A 23,190-nucleotide genomic window follows, 5' to 3' on the forward strand; every position below is an offset into this window, starting at 1 on the left:
AATAAAATAAAATTTAAAAAAAGAATAATAAAAGCTCACTAATTCAATTAAAAAAAGAAACTCACATTACTTTGTTCTTAACTTTTAAACTAACATTTTATTTCTTCTTCCCTTATCCCCTCCACACACATACATGAAAACCAAGATGGCAATCAGGCCTGGAAGAGATCCTTATTCATTCGCATTCCAAAAAAAGAGTGATCTGACAGAATGTGGAGATTATGGAACAATATCACCAATATCACACACTAGCAAAATCCTGCTGAAGATTATCCAAAAACTACTTAACAGTAGTACATCGACAGAGAACTACCAGAAATACAAGCTGGGTTTAAAAGAGGCTGTGGCATTTGGAGGGAGACTCATTAACAACCTGCGTTATGCAGATGACACAACCCTGCTTGCTGAAACTGAGGAGGAGCTGAAGCACTTGCTGAATAAAGTCAAAGACTATAGTCTTCAATATGGATTGAAGCTCAACATCAAGAAGACAAAGATACCACTGGGCCAACTGGCAGCACCATGACAGATGGAGAAGAGATTGAGGTTGTTAACACTAACAGTTTGCTCAGCTCCACAATCAACACTCTTGACACCAGAAATCAGGAAATCAAAAGATAAATTGCATTGGGAAAATCTGCAGTCAGGAACCTACCTCTCCAGAGAACTGAGAAGCAATGATGCAGTCTAGAAACTAAAGTGCACCTGTTCCAGGATATGGCCTTCGCAATTACTTGCTATGCTTCAGAGAGCTGGATAATGACTAAGGATAACAGAAAGAGAATTGATGCCTTTGAGTTGTGGTGCTAGGGAAGAGTATTGAACATACCATGGACTGCCAAGAGAACAAACATGGTCTGTCTTGGAGAGGATGCAACTAAGTTTCTCCTTGGAAGCTAGGATTTTGAAGTTCTGTCTCACATATTTTGGGCATGTGGCCAGGATGGACCAGTCCTTGGAGAAGAACATCATACTCAGAAGTGTTGAGGGACAATGCAGGAGAAGAAGTCCCTGGATGAGATAGATGGACTGGCACTGTAACGGGGTAATGAGGGTAGGTGTGTCAGAGTCAGTGAGACTGGCTCACAATTGAGCAGGCTTCAGAGCTGTTGTACACAGGGCTGCTAGGAGTTGCAGGCAACTCAACGGCACAAAACAACAGATTAGTGTAATAGGTAGCCTAAAAGTTGGTGCTTTTTAGCCATCTGGCCTCTGGTCTCTGGCTACCTTAACGGCAGACAGTTGGTCCTGCAAATCAGCATGGTCTTGCAAATCAGCATCAGCTATGGGACTAGGATAAGTGAAAGAGTGCTTCCCACAGTGAGCAGCATGACTTGAGGCAAGCAAGACTTGGGGCAGCAAGATTGGAGGGAAACTAGAATAGAACCTGTTAGTGAGATCCTGGTGACGGTGTTGGAGAGACTATGGCATTGCTGTGGAGAAACAGTAGTAAGGTGTGACCTGAGGCTTCTTGTATTTGTGCTGGCCATAGTTAAAGGTTGTTCCTGTACTTGGCCAGATACTTGGAACAAGTCCAGGTGGTGGTTTCAGATCAGCAGTCAAATCCACATCATCCAGCAAGGTTTGCCCCAGAGCTCTCCAAGGGCTCTACAGACACCACGGGGCTGGGCTCGTGAGGGACTGTCCTATTCTTACTGCTTCTGGGCCCTTTCAGAGAGAAGCTCCTGGCCCTGTGCCCCCATGTCCTGTTTTGTCCTCTTTAGAGATTTAGTAAAAAAGACTCCAATATAAATGAAACAATGAAGAAGAGGCTTAAAGCATTAGCGTATGTCTAATTTTTGTTTGTTTTTTCATTAAGAATTTACTGACATAGTCTAAATGCCTATATGGTGACTAAACCACCCCACAAACCTTACCCTGTCCTGAAAAGGCAAGCATTCCTTAGAATAGTCAGCCATATAAGGTCAAAAGAACAGCATTTTTTAAGGCCAAAGTCCTGAAGGCAGGAAAGTGTAGGATAAAATGACAAATGGAAATGAGAATTACGGGGATTCTTATTGGGGGAAAAAGTATCATTACACTGTGGGAATTAGCACATGTATGAATGGTTGAATGAAAAACTAATCTGCTTTGCAAACTTTTACTCAAATCTAAATTTTTTTTAAAAAAAAATTTTTTTTAAAGTATTTTTATAAGAGGCATCTATCGTACTACATTTCAGGCCACAGGTTCAGAGGCACAAAAATTAAACAGCTAATGAGGGAAGTAGAATAAGAACAAAAGGCAGACCACAAGAAGATAAAAGTAAATACTCCAACTGAAAAATGGGCACAGGGTATGAACAGACACTTCACCAAAGAAGACATTCAGGTGGCCAACAAGCACATGAAGAAATGTCCAAAATCCCTAGCTCTAAGAGAGATGCAAATCAAAACAATTATGAGGTATCATCTCACCCCAGTCAGAATAGCAAAATTTAATAGAACAGCAAGCAACAAATGTTGGCGAAGTTGTGGACAAACTGGAACCCTTATTCACTGTTGGTGGGAGTATAAAATGGTGCAACTACTATGGAAGGCAGTATGACGCTTTCTCAAAAAGTTACAAATAGAGATATCATTTGACCCAGCAATTCCACTATTGGGAATATACCCCAAAGATACCATAACTGCCACCCAAGCAAATATATGCACACCCATGTTTATCGCAGCTTTGTTCACAATAGCAAGGAGCTGGAAACAACCTAAGTGCCTATCAACAAATGAATGGACAGAGAAGCTGTGGTATATTCACACAATGGAACACTACGCTGCACTGAAAAAACAAGAAACTCATGCAATATTATTCAAAATGGTTGACCCTGGAGGACATTATGCTGAGTGAAGTAGCTCAGGCACAAAAGGACAAATACTGCATGGTGCTACTGTTGTAAAACAGGACTGACCTCGGGGTTAGGGGCAGATTAAGAAAGATGGATTCAATAATGTATACTGTACTGAAACAGATTAGGGAGAAACTGTTTAAAAGGGATATGGGATTAGGTATTTTTGTCATGACAGGAGTCCAGAGCAAAGGCTGCATAGTGGAGTGCATCTGGGGGAAGGGATTATAAAACAAAGAATTTTTTCTTTTACTTTTCCAAGAGGGGAGTGTATTGGGGGGGGGGAGGTTGGGCAGGGAGAAAAGTGCAACAATGAATGAATGGAAATCCGAAGTCTCTAAATTTTCATTGAAATTAATAATAAAAAAAAATTAAAAGAAAAAAAGAACAAAAGGCAGATGGATCACATAGTTCTTAAATTCTACTTCCTTTACCTTAAGTCTGCTGGATTAATTTGATAAAAATCCAACATTATTCTTTGATAAAAATTCTCAAGAAAACTAGAGTAGAAGGGATTGTCTGCAAAATGATTCCCTGTGTATATGAAAAGCCAACAGACAACATTATACTTAATAAAGAAAAAGTGAGAGCTTTCCTCCTGAAATCAAGAACAAGACAACGGTGCTTGCTCTTACCACTTCTATTCAGTATGGTATCAGAAGTTTTAGCCAGATAATGTTGTTGTTGATCGCCTTCGAGTTGAGCACAACTCATAGCGACCCTAGGAACAAAAGGCCTGAAGCCCTTCTGCAACTATCGACATTTATCAAAGTTCATAGAGTTTCCGGAAGCCAACAATCATTAACAATACTAGGGTGAATCTTCATTAAAGTTGGAGTCCATCACATGTCCTTCTTTAAAGAACAGCCTTGCATTTATTCCAAGACCAGAATCAATACACTTGTTATATAACCATCACCCCTGGTTTTTCAAGGTCCCTGGCATAATTACTTCCTAGAAGGGCTGTACTAGATTCTTATGTTCAAGTTCACTGTGTTAATACATCTCAATGAGGGTACTCCTTACATAGCTGTCCTCTACCTTATCAAATATGTTATCTCTGACAGTCAATCTTTCCTGATGATGCATTCAATGCAAACACATCAAAGTCTGAGTTATTATTCTGCAATCTACAGAATTTTCTTTTTAGATTTCTGGAAGCTGATTGTCAGATATTTTTTCCTAGTGTGTTGAAACCTGTCAACTATGAGTAACCATGCTAATGTCTAAAACCCCATAGTAGTATAGCTTCTAGCATCACAGAAAAATGTCACCAAAGTAAGAAAAACTGAGACGAGTAGTGGGATAATTTATCTTTCTTATGGTTGTTTAGTGTTGTCAACTTGATTTCAACTCAAAGGAACAGAATGTACAACAGAACAAAACACCTTCCAATCCTGCACCATCTTTACATTTACAACTATGTCCACTGTTGTATCCACTGTGTCATTTCATCTCATTAGGGATTCTTGGTTTTTGTCCGTGATGGAGGTTTTTCTAAATTACAGTATCTTTCTCTGGGAGCTGACTCTTCCTGACATGTTCTGAATATATGACAAGTCTCACCATCCTTGCTTCTACTCAACACTCTGGCTTTACTTCTTTCTCTGAAGATAAATGTTTGTTTTTTTGACTGTTGGTAGTATATTTAATATTCTTCACTGCCACTTTAAGTCAAAACCATTAATTCTTTGATCATCTTTAGTCACTGACCAGATTTCAAGTGCATATGAAACGATGAAATCCCTTGAATTGCATCAGGTGTACCTTTCTCCTCAAAGTGACTGACATGTTTGCTCTTTAACAATTTAAAGATGTCTATTACTATGTATTTCAGTAGGAGAGATTTTTCAGACTGTCTATTTCACCATAACTCAAGTAGGATACGTTTTGTTGTTTGTGTTTTTATTTATTTTTTTACAGCATATTCTTTCCATTTAATCTCCCCCCCATTCATTCACTGTTGCACATTTTCTCCCTGCCCACCCCTCCCCCCAGTTCATTTTTCTCTTTGAAAAACAAAAAAATTCTTTCCTTTTTATACAATCCCCCTGCCCCCCAAGTCCATAGTCCACTTTACTATACATTTCTTTTTCTGGAATCTTGTCATGAAAATAATACTTAATCCTATATTGGTGGACAATCTATCAACAATCTGCGTTATGCAGATGACACAACCCTGCTTGCTGAAACTGAGGAGGACCTGAAGCCCCTGCTGCAGAGGGTCAAGAACTGTAGACTCCAATATGGATTGAGGCTCAATATCAAGAAGACAAAGATTCTCACCACTGGGCCAATTGGAAGCACCAGGATGGATGGTGAAGAGATTGAGATTGTTCACAGCTTTAGTTTGCTTGGCTCCACAGTCAACACTCTTGGCACCAGTAGCCAGGAAATTAAAAGGTGCATTGCCATGAGAAAGTCTGCTGTTAGGGACCTCTCCAAAGTACTGAAGAGCAATGGTGTCTCTCTGGAGACTAAGGTACACCTGATACAGGCCATGGTCTTTGCAATCACTTGTTATGCATCAGAAAGTTGGACAATGACCAAGGAGGAGAGAAGGAGAATGGATGCCTTTGAGCTGTGGGTGCTGGGGAAGAGTACTGAGAGTACCATGGACTGCTAGGAAAACAAACAGATTCATCCTAGAAAGGGTTAAACCAGGTGGCTCTTTGGAGGCAAGGATTCTGAGGCTCCGTCTAACATACTTTGGACATATTGTAAGAAGAGACCAGTCCTTGGAGAAGGCCATCATGCTGGGGAGGGTGGAGGGACAGCGCAGGAGGGGAAGGCCCTATTTGAGGTAGACTGATTATTTAGTGACTGGGGTAATCAGGATGGGAGTGTCAGAGACAGTGCAACTGGCACAAGACAGAGCAGAGTTTAGGGCTGTTGTACATAGGGTTGCTATGAGTCACAAGCAACTCTACAGCACATAACAACAACATATTCCTTTTAAACAGTTCTCTCCCTCATCTGTTTCAATGCAGTTTAAGTTATTTATCCCCTCTTTTCTTAGGTTCCCCCAACCCCGATGTCAGTCCCACTTTACACCAGTGGCACTATGCAGTATTTGTCCCTTTGTGGCTAAGATATCTCACTCAGCATAATGTCCTCCAGGCTCACCCATTTTGTATATTTCATGAGTTCTTTGTTTTTCAAAGCAGGGTAGTATTCCATTGTGTGAGTATATCACAGCTTCTCTACCCATTCGTTTGCTGATGGGCACTTGGGTGGCTTCCAACTCTGCTATTGTGAACAAAGCAGCAATAAACATGGGTGTGCATATATCTGCTTGGGTGGCAGTTCTGATTTCTTTAGGGTAGAATTCCTGGGTCAAATGGTATTTCTACTTGCAACTTTTTAAGAAAGCACCATATTGCCTTCAATAGTAAAGAAGACATTTAGATGGTGAGCAGTACAAGTTTTAATCTAGCTTTTTAAAATCTTACTGCTCTGCTCACAAATCTTTATGATCATCAGTTTGGTTATCTATGGTAAATGATACTTATAACTACTTAATATTTTGATATGAAGGGAGAGAAAACAGTATTTGAAAAAAATGTTTATCAAATACTTGAGTCATAGTATCCTGTTGTGGTCACTAATTTTTCTATAGTTTGCATTATTTAAAAAAAGGTCAGTCGCATCTTGAAAGATTCACTTACTGCTAGCCGACTCAGACTCAAAGTTTTAACTTTCTGTGGTTTCCAAGGCAAGGAACTGCACTTCTAACCCAATGTATGCAGTTTAAATCCACAGCTGCTCCGCGGAGAAAGGCCCCCTCCTCCAATGTTATTTATTGCCTCTGAAAACCCGCTGGAGGGTCAGCTGAGTTAGTTCCTATTCTACGGTACTCAGCAACATGTCTTAACAGGAGAATACCCATCATTCTGCCTCAGAGCAGCTGATGGATTGAAAACAACTGGGAGGTAAAGCCTTCTGGTTAGCCGTACAACTTACTGTGGAGATGACAACAAATACCATCTTAGAAACCCTACAGGGCAATTCTACTCTGTCCTATGTTGTTCTGTTGTACTATGTTGTCGAGTTGACTCATAGCAATCCTATGAACAATGGTTCTGAACCTTACCCTATGCTAAACTAATCTCACTGTCTCTGACACACTTCCCCCATTCTCACTGTGTCAATCCATCTTATTCAGGGTCTTCCTCTTCTGTGCTGACCCTATACCCTTCCAAGTATGATATCCTTCTCCTGGCAACATGCCCAAAATACATGAGACAAAGTTTCAAAATCCTTGCTTCCAAGGGGCAACCTGGTTTCACCCTCTCTCCAGCACAGATCTATTTGTTCACTTGGCAGTCCATGGTATTCATTACAGGATGGGTAGGGAGGGTAGGGAGGATGGGGGTCAGGAGTGAGAACAAGACTAACACTGAAGGGTATGGGGATCAATGTTGAATTTATCTGTCAAGTTTTTGTATTGGGGAAGTATCTTTACATGTTGCTGCTCTTATCGCTTAGATGTGTTATGTTTACTTGTCTATCATTGGCTCTTTCGGGTACGTTTGTCTGTCTGATGCTGTCCTTCAGGTACAACGTTTGTCTGTCTGATGTCTTTCGGGTTCAACGTTTGTCTGTCTGATGCTGTACTTAAGCTGAATTCCCAAATTAAAACAGACTATGAAGAAGGATTGGCCATACATTTCTGAAATAATAGACCTTCAAAACTCTTTGTTCCTATAGGATTTTGATAATCAAATAAATTCTTAAGTTGGCATCAACTCAATGACAACAAATGTATTCTTTTGGCTTTTATCTGTTCATGCAAAGATTTTGAACTGGTAAATATTTTGGTACCTATTTATTTATAAATTTTTTTTTTAAATACCAATGCAGATCAGGAAGGAACCACATTCAAATGGGGTTTCGCCTATTTTTTAAAAACAGTAACATGAGGAAGGTTTTGGGCTCTCTTTCTTCAAGTTACAACAAATCTTTTAGCAAAAACTTCTTAATGAATGTTGAAGCAAAGGTAACCTCCAATAAGCACACACTAGAAAAGTCTGTGGAAAAAAGCATATAAGGAGCTCAGCTATCACGTGCTCCCATCACTTACTTGCACTCTCTGCAGAGATGCTGCTGTAAGGCGGAGGAGCATCACTTCCAGCCTGTTCAGGTTCGCCAGGCTCCTCTTCATTCTGCAACTAAAAAAATGTATCACAGTTTAATGCAAATGTCAAGTTATCTGGCAATACTTTCCAAATGCTTTTCCCTTCTATGGAGGAAAATTCTTTAAAAAGAATTTACTCTGTTATTTAAGGAAATAAGCAAAGAGGTAGAAAAAAGAAGTAGAAATGCAACTGTTAAAAAAATCAGAAATAACCTAAATTCTAATCAAAGGCGCCTTCTTAAATAAAGTACTACTAACCATTAATAATGAAAATGAAAACTATCTGAAGACATAGAGACGTCCATAAAATATTGTCATCTATAAAATGCTAGTCAGCAAACAATACACAGCACATAATTCTATTCTTGTTTTGAAAATGAAAGCTTTATTCTACAATGGTCTAGAATGATCTCTGAAGTTCAAAAGAATTTATCTCTAGGTGATGGGATTACACAGAAATTTTTTTATTGTTTGCATATGTATATTCTTAATTTTTTTGTAATCCTATTTTTCATTTATAAAGTTAGGATATAAAGTTTAAAAGTTTACAAACTTTCAGAGTTGGAAAAATATATTTAAAACAAAGACAAACATAGGGAAGCCAAAGTTTACCATCACATTCAGTGTGTGCAGAGAAATTAAAACTTAAATAATTAAGGCATTTACAAAGGTATCATCTTCTTATAACTTCTGCCAATATACATATATGTATCTTCTCTATCTCATCAACATTCTTGTAGTGAAAAGTCTTCAAATATCTTAAACAGGACACTGAAAGTATGTCTTCCTGCCACTGCACAGGATAATAGTAGTCTATATAATAAAAAGTTATCTTCATAGACGACATTCAATTTCAGTTTCCCAGCATGCTAATAAACTATATTCACTGACAAAATGACAACTATGCCATTATGGATAGATCCAAAATATGCATCAGTCTGTAAAGTAATAACAATATTCTTAATGTGCCTGACTTAGGAGCCTGACCTGATTTCAATAGCATCATGATATAAGGTAGTGTCAACTGAGCTACTTGTTTTCACTGGCTAATTTTCTTTCATAAAATCAGTGTGTTTTATGTTGAACAGGTTTCAGAACTTCCAGACTGAAATAAACTAGAAAGATCTGGCAATCTACTGATACTGGAAATAATATTAGTAGTATACTTGGACTTGAAACAGAAAAATGGCAGTGGGACCACGAGAGGTTTTAACAGAAAACAAGAGTTCCCTAACCTGTTAAAATTCAGCCCGCCCTCTCAATCTCTGCTTCCTGTACTACTTACTATAGTCCACATACTGACAAAACTTTCTGATTAATATTGTAAAGCTTTCCATTTCGAATTCACACATTTTGTGCCCAATTCTCATCAATATCTACCACCTGGGCTTATTTTTTTTTTTTCAGAACTTTTAGTACTCTCATGTTAAACTTGGGCATTCACAAGATAACTATTTTACAACAGATAACTTTTTCTTTTCTGTTTTTTGTTTGGGCTTTTTTTAAGCCTTTCTTTTAAATAGGAGTGTCTGGACAAAATAATTACTGTTGTTGTTATGTGCCATCAAGTTGCCTGCAACTCATAGCAACACTATGTACAACAGTCCTAAAACCTGCTCTACTCTGTGCCAATCTTATTATCTTTGACACACCTACTCCCTTTACCCTAGTCACTGAATCAAACCACCTCATTAAGGGTCCTCCTCTCCTGTGCTGTCCCTTCACCCTCCCAAACATGACATCCCTCTCCAAGGACTGGTCCCTCTTTGCAATATGTCCAAAGTATGTCAGATGAAGCTTCAGATTCCTTGCCTTCATGAGCAGCCTGGTGTCACCCTCTCTAGAACAAACTTGTTTGTTCTCTTAGCAATCCATGGTAGACTCAATACTCTTCTCCAACACCACAGCTCAAAAGCATCAATTTCCCTTCTATTATCTCTAATCATTGTTCAGCTCTCTGATGTATAGCAAGTAATTGCAAAGACCATGGCCTGTATCAGGTAGGTGCACCTTAGTCTCTAGACTGCCAAATCAGTGAATTATTCAAAGAGAACCTCTGGGGTCATGGTTCTAAGGAATGCTGGTTTTAACACTCAGAATCTTAAAATTTTTTAAAGCGTATCTAAAAACTCTTCTACCCTGGGATATGGCAGAAGTAGGAAAAAGAGCAGCAAGAACTGAGATAGAGACTTTCCAAGAATATTACCTTAATCTACTACTGTTACTAAAGGCCTTTATTTAAATCTAGTTCAATACTTCTGAACTGTTTTCTATTCCCGGGCTTGGTCAAAAGTAATCATGTTACCTCTGCATAATTTAGGTTTCAAAAAGGAAGCATGACAATTCTGAGAAATACAAAAGTACACAGAATAAAGAGGCCTTATAAGCCAGTATCTGCAAGATAGGTGTCTGTCTCCTAGCAACCTAGAAATGTGATATTTAATCAGCCTACACCATAGTACCAGATAACAACAAAGAAATTCCAAGCTTCTCAGAAAGCCCCAATTTTATTTTTAGAAAGGAAAGAAAGTTCTATTTCTAGGTGATTTTTTTTTTCTTAAAGTTCTCATTTTGGAATTATGTACTAATATTATTTCCAAGTGAAAAATACATATATATATATATATACCGCCCCCCCGCCCCCCATGTCTGTTTGTTTATCTTCACAGGTTCAGGTGATCCTAGGATCTCTGTGGCCAAGGACTTCATTCTCTGGCTTACTTTTATATTCTTGGAGATATAATTAGACTCCATCAAACAAGCTGTTCGAAACTTTAAAATTTGGAAGAAGTGGGGCAGTAGAGAGGAGACAATCACCTTCATAAAGAGGCATGTTGGCGACCATCATCTGTGTGAATAACCTGTTAAACAACAGGATCTGTAAAATTCTCTAATTCTGGGGGCATCTATGGCCATTAGTCTGCCTCTGTCAGCCAAATAAGTCAGGTACTCAGTAACAAAAGTGGATCCCGTTCACTCAAGCTAGACAGAGCTTATCTGTAAAGCTATCTAAAACTGTCTACTTGGTTCCAAAATAATGTTAAGGTTTCTCTTTTCTATCCCTAGGAACCTTCCTGTACAGGCCACCCCACCACAACCCTGAAACTCAGTGATATTCACACTTTCCTGAAGCTCTCTCACAGAGAAAAAAGTGTCATCACTCTGTGGGCAGAGTTGGAAATATGCCGTATTTCTTCTCCTAACTCAGTGCCATCCGAACACAACTTAGAAATCACAGGACTTCTGGATGCAGGAGCTCCTCTAAGAGATAGGTCTGAAAAATGGTGGGAGCTGTTCTCTCAGTACACTATGCTACTAAGCAAGAAGTGGGGATACCTCTTTTTTTTACTATATGACTCTGACAAGTAATAAAAGCTGCTAGGAATTGGATCTTTTAATAGCATATAATTTGTAAAAATTCCAGATCCATTTTACTTATCTTCAAATAATATTTATATGATCTTCCCACACTAAAATATTAATATGCAATTATATTCTATCTGAAGTGTAGGGTTTAATTAACCATATAAAACTACCTAACCTCTCAACTATTGAACCAGGAAAAATTTAGTTACATGAAAATTCAGATGGCCTTTCTCTTTTGACACACTTAAAAGACTAGACTGTGCCCTCTCTTCTACTTTCCTGGATATCTGTACCCAAGTCAGTTCTAACTAATACTGAACCCCTCCACCAAATTTCTGAGGCTGTAAATCTTTATGGAAGAAGACTGTACATCTTTTACAGAAAAGCAGCTGGTAGATTAGAACTGCTGATCTTTCAGTTAGCATCCTGAGACACTATGCACTATGTTACCAGAGCTGGTAGGGAGTTTTTGTGGCTTAGTGGTAAAGAATTACACTGCTAATCCAAAGACCTGTGGTTCAAACATACCAGATGTTGGGACTTCTCCAGAGTACTTAAGAGCAATGATGTCAGTCTGGAGACTAAGGTGCTCCTGATCTACACCATGGTCTCCGCAAGTACTTGTTATGAACCAGAAAGCTGGACAATGATTAGGGATGACAGAAGAACTGATGCCTCTGAGCTGTGGTGCTGGAGAAAAGTACTGACTATACCATGGACTGCCAGAACAAACATGTTCATCCTAGAGGGTGAAACTAGGCGGCTTCTTGGAAGCAAGGATTCTGAAGCTCCGTCGGACATAGTTTGGGCATGTTGTAAGGAGGAACCAGTCCTTTGAGAGGGAACCATGCTTGGGAAGGTGTAGGAACAGTGCAAGAGAAGGAGATCTTAGATGGGGTAGATTGACTCAAGTAATTGTGTGTCAGAGACAAAAAGGCTGGCACAGGATAGAGCAGGGTTGAGTGAGAGCTATTGTACACAGGGTCACTATGAGTAACAAGTGACTTGACAATATATAACAACCACCACAGAGAAAGATGGGCAATATCCTCCAGCGTGGGTGAAGGCTGTGTAAACCCCCTGAAGTGTTAACTGAGTCAATTCTCATTCAGTGGTGTATAGGACCACCAATGCCAGCAGAGCCGGTAGCAACCATGATTACCCATGCTCCTCTCTATACATAAATAGATATGTCTTAGAAAAAGTGCACTCAGAGTGCTCCTTAGAGCAAAGCTTCATCTCATATACTTTGGACATGTTACCAGGAGAGGCTATTTCTTGGAAAAGGGATATCATGCTTAGAAAGGTAGAAGGTTAGCAAAAAAGGGAAGATTCTCAACATGACAGAGTGACATAGTGACTACAGCAAGTGTCAGAGATGATAAGGACAGCACAAGATTCAGATCTGTTGTTCACAGAACAAAAAAAGAAAAGAAATGTACCTATAAATACCAAATGCTATCAAGTCAATTCAGACTCATGGCAACCCTAGAAGAGATCTCTGCTCAGCAGGGTTCTCAGTGGCTGATTCTTCTGAAAGTGCAGAGTCAGAGTTCTAAGGTACCTCTGGCTAGACTGCTACTTCTAACCTTTTGATTAGCAGCCACATCTACCACTTACACCACCCAGGACTGTTACCCATAAATTTCCTATGAAAAAACAACCTCTCACTGCCGTTAAGTACGTTCCAACTCACTACAACACAACTTCAAGCTGTTAACAGGAGGAGACTGCTATTCTTCCCTCAAATGAGCAGGCAGATTCAAACTACTGCAGACATAGCCTTTTGATCAGTTGTGCAAAACACCCTGTGACAGACCACCAGTGATCTTACCCAAGAATAGGTGCTACTAATGTTTTATTCTCTAGATTTGGCCTGTCAAACATAGCAAATCTAATTTTTTTTTTTTTAAATTTCCTTCTTGGACATTTGTATCTAAGAACCAGCTAGGACTATGAATAGTTAGCTAAATAGCCATTTTTTAAATCTTCAAAACAGATTCACATAAAGTTCTAGTTAAAATCCCAGTAAATTTTAATTTAACACCTTTAAAGGCATCCCCTTACAGGTGTAAATTCTTATCTGAGCTCCATCCCCCCAGGAAAGCTTCTTTACTGTCCTCCCCTAAGTAATCCTACAAAAGGGCCTCCCAATTAGAAATAGGTATAATCTGGTCAGTAACAGAGTCAATGCTAGGACTTGGTCCAAGTAAGAGGCATGTACTCTTAACATTTGCCACTGTATCAGCTAGCAGTAGCTAAAGATACTTCAAAGTGATTCTTAAATTTTATTTACTAATAGTGAGATAAAATAGTCGTTACTAAACTGAATTTAGCTGAAAAGATAAACTTTTAGACCTTATATTTCTAGAGAAATATCAACATATAAGGGTGTTCTTGAGGTGAAGACCACAGGGAACTGCACTGCTAACACAAAGGTCATGCCTGCCTCTTTGGCAGTCTGAATCCATCAGCAGATGAATTACAGCCTCAGAAACCCAATAAAGGGTCAGCTACGGGTCAGTTCCAAGTAGATGTCAACAAAATGATCAAATATAACCTTTAATGCATGCAAATACAAGTAGTATGTGAAAAAACACTAGTGATGTCCAGAAGTTCCTCAAACTTGAAACGGAATCCACCATGTGGGGGGAAAGAAGGTTCAACTTTAAGCCAAAAAGGCTTTTAAATGTGAATAACCACACCTGGGAGAATGTACTCAGTATAACCAACTATAAAAGATCACAAGAGCAGTAGCTGTCCCAAAACCAAAACTCAGAAAGCAGAAAGAGCAAAGATGGAAACCAGGAAGACACGGAGAAAATGAGAAGAGTCCTGTTACTATGACAGGAAGGTAGATCAATGTCATACTTTGTCATTTTGTATAAATTGTTGAAAGGAAAACTAACTTGCTCTGCAAACTTTCACCCAAATTACAATAAACAAAATGCTGGAAGAAAACTATTATTGAGCTATCCAATAAATTGATAAAGCTGCAAATATTTGCACCATTCATTTTTTTTTTTCTGTTAGGTCTTATTTAAAACCAGAGATTCTTATATATCTCTTAAGTTACCAAGAGTTAAGTCTCAGAAAATCCTGAATGAATGCTAAACACTAGCTTTTAATTTACCACATCTTATTTTAGAATTGATATTTAAAACTTTTATCTTAAAGTGCAATTTTAAACCTCTTATTAACAACCCACTATTTTTGCATATTCCGTAAACAGTGCCAAGTGGGAAATAATTACCAGAAAGTAAAAGCACATTTCTTTAGGTAAACAATTAAGTATGCTATTTTGTTCTATTGTGCAAGTACAGCTAGAGGGTTCTCAAGGATTGTGAATATTTCAATTGTATAATAGATAATTATAAATTATTTTATTCTGATATCACCAAAATATTTTTTAAGTTTTCATTTTAAAAAAAGACCAGTTCTTTATTAAATTGCTGTCAGGGATAACATTTCGAGTAAAAAGAAATAACTGACAAATAATATCTACCTTGAAAATAAAAGTTTAACAAAAGATAATTTTTTAAAAAGCCCCAACACTGAATTTATTACCTCAAACAATATGTGTCATGTCTGAAGGAAGAGATGTTAAATTCTCTTAAACAGAAATAAAAACAATCAAAACTCAAAATTCACTGAAGCAAAAGAAAAATAATCAGCATTATTATTTCTTTAAAGTCAATGTTATTAAAAAATTTTAAAAAATCAATGTAATAACTGATTACTATGAAAAGTATAATGTTAACATTAATACTCTCAGAAAGGCCATCTGTTTGTAAAGCTTTATTTTTAAGGAGTTTTGCGGTTATCATCATTAACTCTATGTGAAAAAAAAAAAACCTTGATTTGGAAGGAGAAAAAATAATTATCTTAACTCTGGACTTAAATTAAAAAACTACTGTGGTCCAGCTGGACTGCACAGACAGTTTGACCCACCAGGTGTTTCTCAGAGACTGTAAACTGTGTGAGAGAATAGCCAACTTTCCCCCTCAAAGTAGCTGGTGGATTAGAACAGCTGACTTCTGTGTTGGCAGCAGAACTCCTTATTTCTTAGAAATGAAAGCAAAGGCTGAGAACAAAGTTCACTAATTTGATTATTCCCTTCCCCCTCTTTTTTTCCCTTTTTCATGCAGACTTAAAACAGTGAAGGTACATAATCCAGAGAAAAGAGAGGATGGCAGATAGTCATCTCCAACATTCCCAAGAAGTCAAGAACTAGAAGAAATATTCCTTGTTGATACAGCCACTGAGTCCACCACAGCTAAGGTGATGGCATTAAGATTTTGAGTTGCACCAGGAAAACTGTCATCAACCTGGCAATACCAAAGATCAGTTTCCTAGGTGGCTCTACTGATGGCTCCACAAATGTAAACAAGTACCACTGATTTCTGGCGTATGGCTTCATTTAGTAAAACATACAGTGAAGAGTCTTCAGATTAAAGCAAACTCCCAATGTTTCAAGATTTTATAAAGTTTAAGGAAATCACTAACATTTTCAAGTTGGCAAGTGTTTATTTATGCTCCTGAACTATCTTTTAAAAAGTAACATCCAAAAAACAAACAAACAAAATAACACCCAAATTATTTTAATAATCAACACTTATCCACAGTAATCTTTTCTCCACTTACTGGTTTCATTAGAAAACTCAGACTTGGTTCACAGCTCCAGAGCCTAATTGGATAATGAATTAAGTGTTAGGCAAAGTCAAATATAAAATGGTAACAAGCACTTGGCTTGTTCTCACTTCAAGAAGATAGAATAAACTATTTTTCCTTCACTACTAATAAGATAACAGTAGCTAAACCATGCTAATTTTAAAATAATCTACTTCATAATCAAAATGTGAGAGTTGTTGTTGTTACTATACTGTCCATTCAGAACAGACCATAGTAGATCATCCACTGGGTTTTTAGCAACAGTAAACCACACAAAATGATACTGTCCATCTTTCTCCTACAAACCAGCTACCTTCTTACCAATAATCATTTAAATAAGATTGTGGAAAATAGTCTGTTTTGGGGGGGAAAAAAAAAAATCAATGTATATTTTTAATCTATATTTAAATTCCAAAATAACATGAAAGAAAAAAAATGCTCCTAATTATCTACCACATAAAGCAATATGCAAAGCAACTGTTTTGGAAAAAGAAAACTGTTAATAAGAGAACATACACTACAAGTGGTATCTATTTAAGATCTTTTTTTAGATTTCAAGACAAATTTTTAAAAATCATTTATTCCTATTTATATGCTCTCAATAGAGCTGATAGTGTCCTGGACTTGGCATTTCTTTTTTTTTTGGACTTGGCATTTCTAACTTCTATTAGGGACATTATTGTCAATGTCAGATAGATCTTGGCAGAAAGCAGAGAGTACCAGAAGAATGTCTATCTGTGTTTCATTGACTATACAAAGGCATGTGACTGTGTGGATCACAATAAATTGTGGCTAAACTTGAGGAAAATGGGAATCTCAGAGCTCTTGATTGTGCTTATACAAAACCTATACTTGGACCAAGAAGCAGTCCTTAGAACAGAGCAAGGAAACATTGCATGGTTCAAAATCTGAAAAGGAGTGCATAAGGGATGCATCCTGTCTCCATACCTTTTCAATCTGTATGCAGAACAGATCATTTGGCTTTATGAAAGGAGTGTGGTATCAGATTGATGGAAGACTCATTAACAACTTACGATAAGGAGATGACACAACCTTGCATGCTGAAATTGAGGACCTGGAGCACTGCTGCAAAAGGTCAAGGACTGTAGTCTTCAATATGAATTGCAGCTCAACATCAAGATAACAAAAATTTTCACCCCGGGCCAATTAGCAGCACCATATTAGATGGAGAAGAGATTGAGGTTGTTGGCAAGTATCAGTTTGCTCGGCTCCACAATCAAAACTCTTAACACCAACAATCAGGAAATCAAAAGACAAACTGCACTGGGAAAATCTGCTGTCATGGACCTCTCCAGTGTGATGAAAAGCAACGATGTGAGTTTTAATATCAAGGTGCATCTAATCCAGGCCATGGACTTCTCAACTATGTGTAATGCTTTAGAGAGTTGTACAATGACTGAGGATGACAGAAGAAGATGACAGAAATCTTCGAGTTGAAGTGTTGGAGAAGAGTCTTGAACATACCATGGACTGCCAAGAAAACAAACAGGTCTGTTTTGGAGAGGGTGAAACCAAGTCTTTCCTTGGAGGCTAGGATTTTGAAGCTCTGCCTCACTTACTTTGGGCCCGTGTTCAGGGAGGACCTATCCTTGGAGAAGGACATCATGCTCAGAAGTATGGACGGACAGCGCAGGAGAGGGAGACCCTGGATAAGATGGATTGATACAGTGACTGCGGAGATGGGGGTTGGTGTGTCAGAGTTAATGAGATTGGCTCAGGACAGGGACACAGGGTCACTATACATCGCAGGCGACTCAATGGCACATAACAACAATAACTTACTATGACAGGTTTGGAAGCAGGAGAGGCATCCACTTCCTTTGATAAATATCGATAGTTGTAGAGGGGCTTCAGGTCTTTTGTTCATAGGGTCACTATGAGTCATGCTTGACTTGAAGGCAGTCAACAAAAACAACAACAACATTAAAATTTTATATACATAAATACTACACATACATATCAAGGTGCTCTGGTAGCACAGTGATTAAGCATGCAATTAAGCTAAACAAAAAATGAGCAGTTCAGACTCTCCAGGGCTCCCACAGGGAGAAAGATGTAGTAGTGGGTTTTATAAAAATGAAAGCCCTAGAAATCTATGGGAAAAGTTCGACTCTGTCCTAGAGGGCATTAAGAGCCACAACTGACTTAACAACAGATTATTGTTGTTGTTGTTGTTATGTGCCGTCAAGTCACTTGCAACTCATAGCAACCCTATGTACAACAGCCCTAAACTCTGCTCTGTCCTGTGCCAATCGCACTGTCTCTGACACTCCCATCCCGATTATCTCAGTCACTGAATCAATCCACCTCATAAAGGGCTTCCCCTCCTGCGCTGTCCCTCCACCCTCCCAAGCATGATGTCCTTCTCCAAGGACCTGTCTCTCCTCATAACATGCCCAAAGTATGTTAGATGGAGCCTCAGAATCCTTACCTCCAAGGAGCCACCCAGTTTAACCCTCTCCAGGACAAATCTGTTTGTTTTCCTAGCAGTCCATGGTACTCTCAATACTCTTCTCCAGCACCACAGCTCAAAGGCATCAATTCTCCTTCTATCCTCCTTGGTCATTGTCCAACTCTCTGATGCCTAACAAGTGATTGCGAAGACCATGGCCTGTATCAGATGCACCTTAGTCTCCAGGGAGACACCATTGCTTTTCAGTACTCTGGAAAGGTCCCTAACAGCAGACTTTCCCATGGCAATGCGCCTTTTAATTTCCTGGCTGCTGGTGCCAAGACTGTTGACTGTGGAGCCAAGCAAACTAAAGCTGTGAACAATCTCAATCTCTCCACCATCCATCCTGATGCTGCCAATTGGTCCAGTGGTGAGAATCTTTGTCTTCTTGACATTGAGCCTCAATCCATACTGTAGGCTGCAGTCCTTGATACTCTGCAGCAGGTGCTTCAGGTCCTCTTCAGTTTCAGCAAACAGGGCTGTGTCATCTGCATAATGCAGACTGTTGATAAATCGTCCACCAATCTTGACTCCACATTTCTCCTCATAGAGCCCAGCCTCCCGGATAATCTGTTCTGCATATAGGTTGAAAAGGTATGGATTAATAGACATAAATCCTAAAATTCTAATCTGTAAAAGCAAATTATATAAAATAATGAAGTTGTCAAGGATCTCATTTTACTGGGATCCACAATCAACACACATGGGAGCAGTAGCCAAGAAATTAAACTATAAAAAACTGGGAAAATCTGCTGCAAAAGACCTCTTTGAAAGTTAAAAAGCCTTTGGAACAATTCTTTCCGTCATCTGTTCCAATGCAATGTTCATTATTTATCCACTCTTATCCTATTCTCATCCCATTCCCCATGTCAGACCTGCTTTCTAATAGTGGTGCTATGCCATATTTGTCCTTTTGTGACTGAGATATTTCACTCACCATGACGTCTTCTGAGGTCTCCCATGCTGTGTAATAATGTCTTACGAGTTATTTTTCAGTGCTGCATAGTATTCCATTGTATAAATATACCATAGTTTTTCTATCCATTCATATGTTGATGGACACTTGGGTTGCTTCTTTCTCTTTGAAATTATAAGTAATGCAGCAATAAACATGAATGTGCATATATGTTTAGATGGTGGTTATGGTTTCTTTAGGTTAATTCCCAGTAGTGGCACTGCTGGGTCAAATGGTATTTTTATTTCCAACTTTTTGAAAAAGCGCCAAACCACCTTTCATAGCAGTTGCACCATTTTACACTCCCACCGACAGTGAATATGGGTTATGATCTCTCCACAACTTTACTAGTATTTGTTTACTGCTCTGTTAAACTTTGCTATTGTTAACTAGGGTGACATGTTATCGCATAGTTGTTTTTATTTGCATCTCTCTGATAGCTAGGGAGTTTGAACATTTCTTCATGTGTTTGTTTGCCATCTGAATGTCGTCTTTGGTGAAATATCAACTCATATCCTGTGTCCATCTTGCTATTTGGTTGTCTACACTTTTCTTGTTGGGGTGCTGGAGTATTCTATAAGTATTAAATATGAGTCCCTTACCAAATATGTCATTACCAAATAATTTTTCTCCCTGTCTGACTTTCCTTTTTAGCCTATTGGAGGAGTTTTTTAATGTACATTGAGATCTGATTCTTAGAATGCCCCATTTATCTATTTTGTTCTCTCCTAGTTGTAGGGTTTTCATTACGGTTGGAATACTGTTTATGACGTGGATTAGGGCTTGTAGAGTTCTTCCAAGCTTTTCTCTAATGAAGTTTTTATAGTCTTTGGTTTTACACCTAGGTCCTTGATCAAAAGGAATATATGATTAGGCATTATATGCCTGACAACAGCCCAGAATAAGAGGTACATTATTGCAAAGAGGACTGGGGGCAGGTGGCGGGTATGTAACTGTTCAACAATGAATGAATTTTTTTTCTTTTTAAAAAAAAGTGAACTGGGGAAGGGGAAAGGGAAGGAGAGGGTGTAAAATGTGCAGCAATGAATGAATGTAAATCTAACTTCTCTGTAAATGTAAATTAAAATCACAGTTAAAATTGTGCTTTTAAAAAGCAAGGATACAACTTTGAGGAATAAGATGCACCTGACCCAAGCCATAGCATTTTCAATCATCTTATATGCATGAAAAAGCAGGACAACTAATAAGAAAGACTGAAGAACTGATGCCCTTGAATTATGTGGTGTTGGTGAGGAATATTCATGAACTATTGGGAGGAAAAAAAAAAAACAAACAGAAGCAAAGGTTGAATGCTCCTTAGAAGACGGTGAAACTTGTTAACTAAATGCCCATCTAGTAGTACAACTGAATTAGTGTGATTTATACAACTTCTCTGAAGCTCATCTGTAATGCACAAAGACTGCTAAAAATGTAAGCACTATTTAGATTTAACTAGTAGAAGTACAATCACATATGAGGAAGGAATCTTTCTATTCTTTCTATTGCTTTTTCTTCTGCCAGAAGCCTACAAAAATATTCTCTGTAGATGGCAAAGAGACTATTTTATTCAATGCAAAATTTTACCAGGCACTATTCATCTTACTTTTAATACCCTCAGTATTAGCTGTCAAGAAATCAAAAGCCATATGGCACTGATTTTTTCAAAAATCTACTGTCAGGACATCTTTAATTAAGTGCTGGTGAGAAAGGATGTCAGCTTAAAGACTAAGGTGTGCTTGATCCAGGCCAAAGTCTTTTTATTGCTTGCTATACACCTACAAGTTGGACAATGACTAAGGACGACAAAAGAAGTATCAACACCTCTGGGTTGTGGTATTGGAGAAGAGAAGTAAGTATACCTTGGAATGCTAAGAGAACAAACAGGTCTGTCCTATAGAAAGTGCAACCAGGGTATCCCTTGGAAGCAAGGATAGTCAAGCTTCATTTCACATACTTGGGTATACTGTGAAGAGGAGCCACTTCTAGGAGAAGAACATCCTGATTGGAAAGGTGGAAGGTTATAGGACAGAAAGACTTTCAACAAGACAGACTGACACAGTGACTACAACAATAGGTTTAAGTATATCAGAGATGGTGAGGATGGCACAAGGTTCAGATCTGTTTTTCACAAGGTCACTGTGAGTCACCGTCTACTCAACTGCACAACACAATTACATGCCAACATCATACCAATTTGTTACTATTTTTACCTCCTCCAACTTAATGTCCTTAAAAGAACACTTATTTCCCCCTTTTCATTTAATTTACTGGTTGTTATTCTGTAAATTCTGGTTGTTATTTTTGTCTTGTATACTTTGGCCACGTTATCAGTAGAGGCCAGTACCGCAAAGGATAACATGCTTGAAAAACTAGAGAAAGAGGAAAACCCTCAACAAGACAAACTGAACTGACACAGTGATACAACAATGGGTTTAAGTACAGAGGAGAGGAGACAGTGAGGAGGATGGCATAGGATCAGGAAGGGTTTTAATCTGTTATTCTTCATTCACATTGTGTTCCACACAACCATTCTCAGGTATTATGTTTTAAAAAATTAATCACCATTGGACCTTGCCCATCATTACCCTGTCTTTCCACCCGGATACTTCCCTTTTCCTATCCCTGCCCCTCTACCCCCCAAATTGCAACCCTGTGGTTTCTTTCGCCCCTACCATCCTCAGCCATTCTCCCCTTTAGTTCCCACACATTTTACTCATTATACTTTAACCTCTACTCTTACATCAATGGTATATGTTTGGTTCCTCTAAAGTTAGCTGTTTTGAATGCAAGAACACTTTTACAACACTGTTATTATGTAATTTCCAGTAGAAACAGACTCACAGCTAACCTTTCTCCTATGGAGCAGTTGGTGGATTTGAACATTTAGTTGGCAGCACAACTCCTTACCACTAAGTCACCAGATCCTGTAATAAATGAATGAAAAAATAACCTAAAGATGGAGAGACAGTATTATTTTTTTTTCCCCAGCCCTCTATCCAGGAAATACAGACCTGTCTATTTATATGTATGACAGTATGTATAATTCAACAGGAATCAGGAAGATGAATAGATAGAAGAAAATGTATTCACATAGCTAATAAAGGTGATACACTTCATTGGTCATCAAGAAAATGCAAATTTAAACCACAGATGATGATGGCCAAAATGAAGAAGCTAAAAATATCAAATGCTCTTGAGGAGTACTCTCAAACAATGCTGGTGGAAATGCAATTTTGCATAACCATTTTAGAAAAGTGCTTGACAGTCTCTACTAAAGCTGAACACATACATCCCACAATTCTACTCCAAAGTTATAGATCCAGAAATATGTTCACTAAAATACACACAAGGATGTTCAAAAGTACTATTTTAATTATAGTCTATTGCTGTTGGTATGTGCCATTGAGTCACCTTCAGCTTACAGCAAAACTCTATGTCCAACAGCTCTGAGGCCTGCCCGGTCTTGAGCCAGTTTCATTGACTCCAAAACATCTAACCTCATTGCCCCAGTTACCGTGCCAATGTCTCATCTGGGGTCTTCCTCTCCTGCCCTGTCCCTCCACTTTTCCAAGCATGATGTCCTTCTCCAAGGACTGGTCCCTCCTGGCCACATGCCCAAAGTATGTGAGATGGAGCTTTAAAAGCCTTCTCTCAATCGTTTAAAATTAATATATTTTAGGGCATTATGATTATCATAGAGTGGCATATACTTGGGGTGGGGGTGGGGATGTGCGGGGTGGGGGAAG

General features: G+C 38.5%; 1 protein-coding gene across 1 annotated transcript in view; it reads right to left on the reverse strand.

The window, feature by feature from the left end:
- The window catches only part of NDFIP1 (Nedd4 family interacting protein 1), a 95,223-nt gene that overhangs the window by 53,833 nt on the left and 18,200 nt on the right, over positions 1 to 23,190 (reverse strand). Inside the window, exon 2 of the mRNA XM_006891121.1 lies at positions 7,926 to 8,013. Coding sequence (XP_006891183.1) covers positions 7,926 to 8,013 — 88 coding nt within the window. The remainder of the gene's footprint in view (positions 1 to 7,925; positions 8,014 to 23,190) is intronic.

Source organism: Elephantulus edwardii, unplaced genomic scaffold (genome assembly GCF_000299155.1).
Source record: "Elephantulus edwardii isolate Elephantulus edwardi_28Jun2011 unplaced genomic scaffold, EleEdw1.0 scaffold00095, whole genome shotgun sequence".
Lineage (NCBI taxonomy): Eukaryota > Metazoa > Chordata > Mammalia > Macroscelidea > Macroscelididae > Elephantulus > Elephantulus edwardii.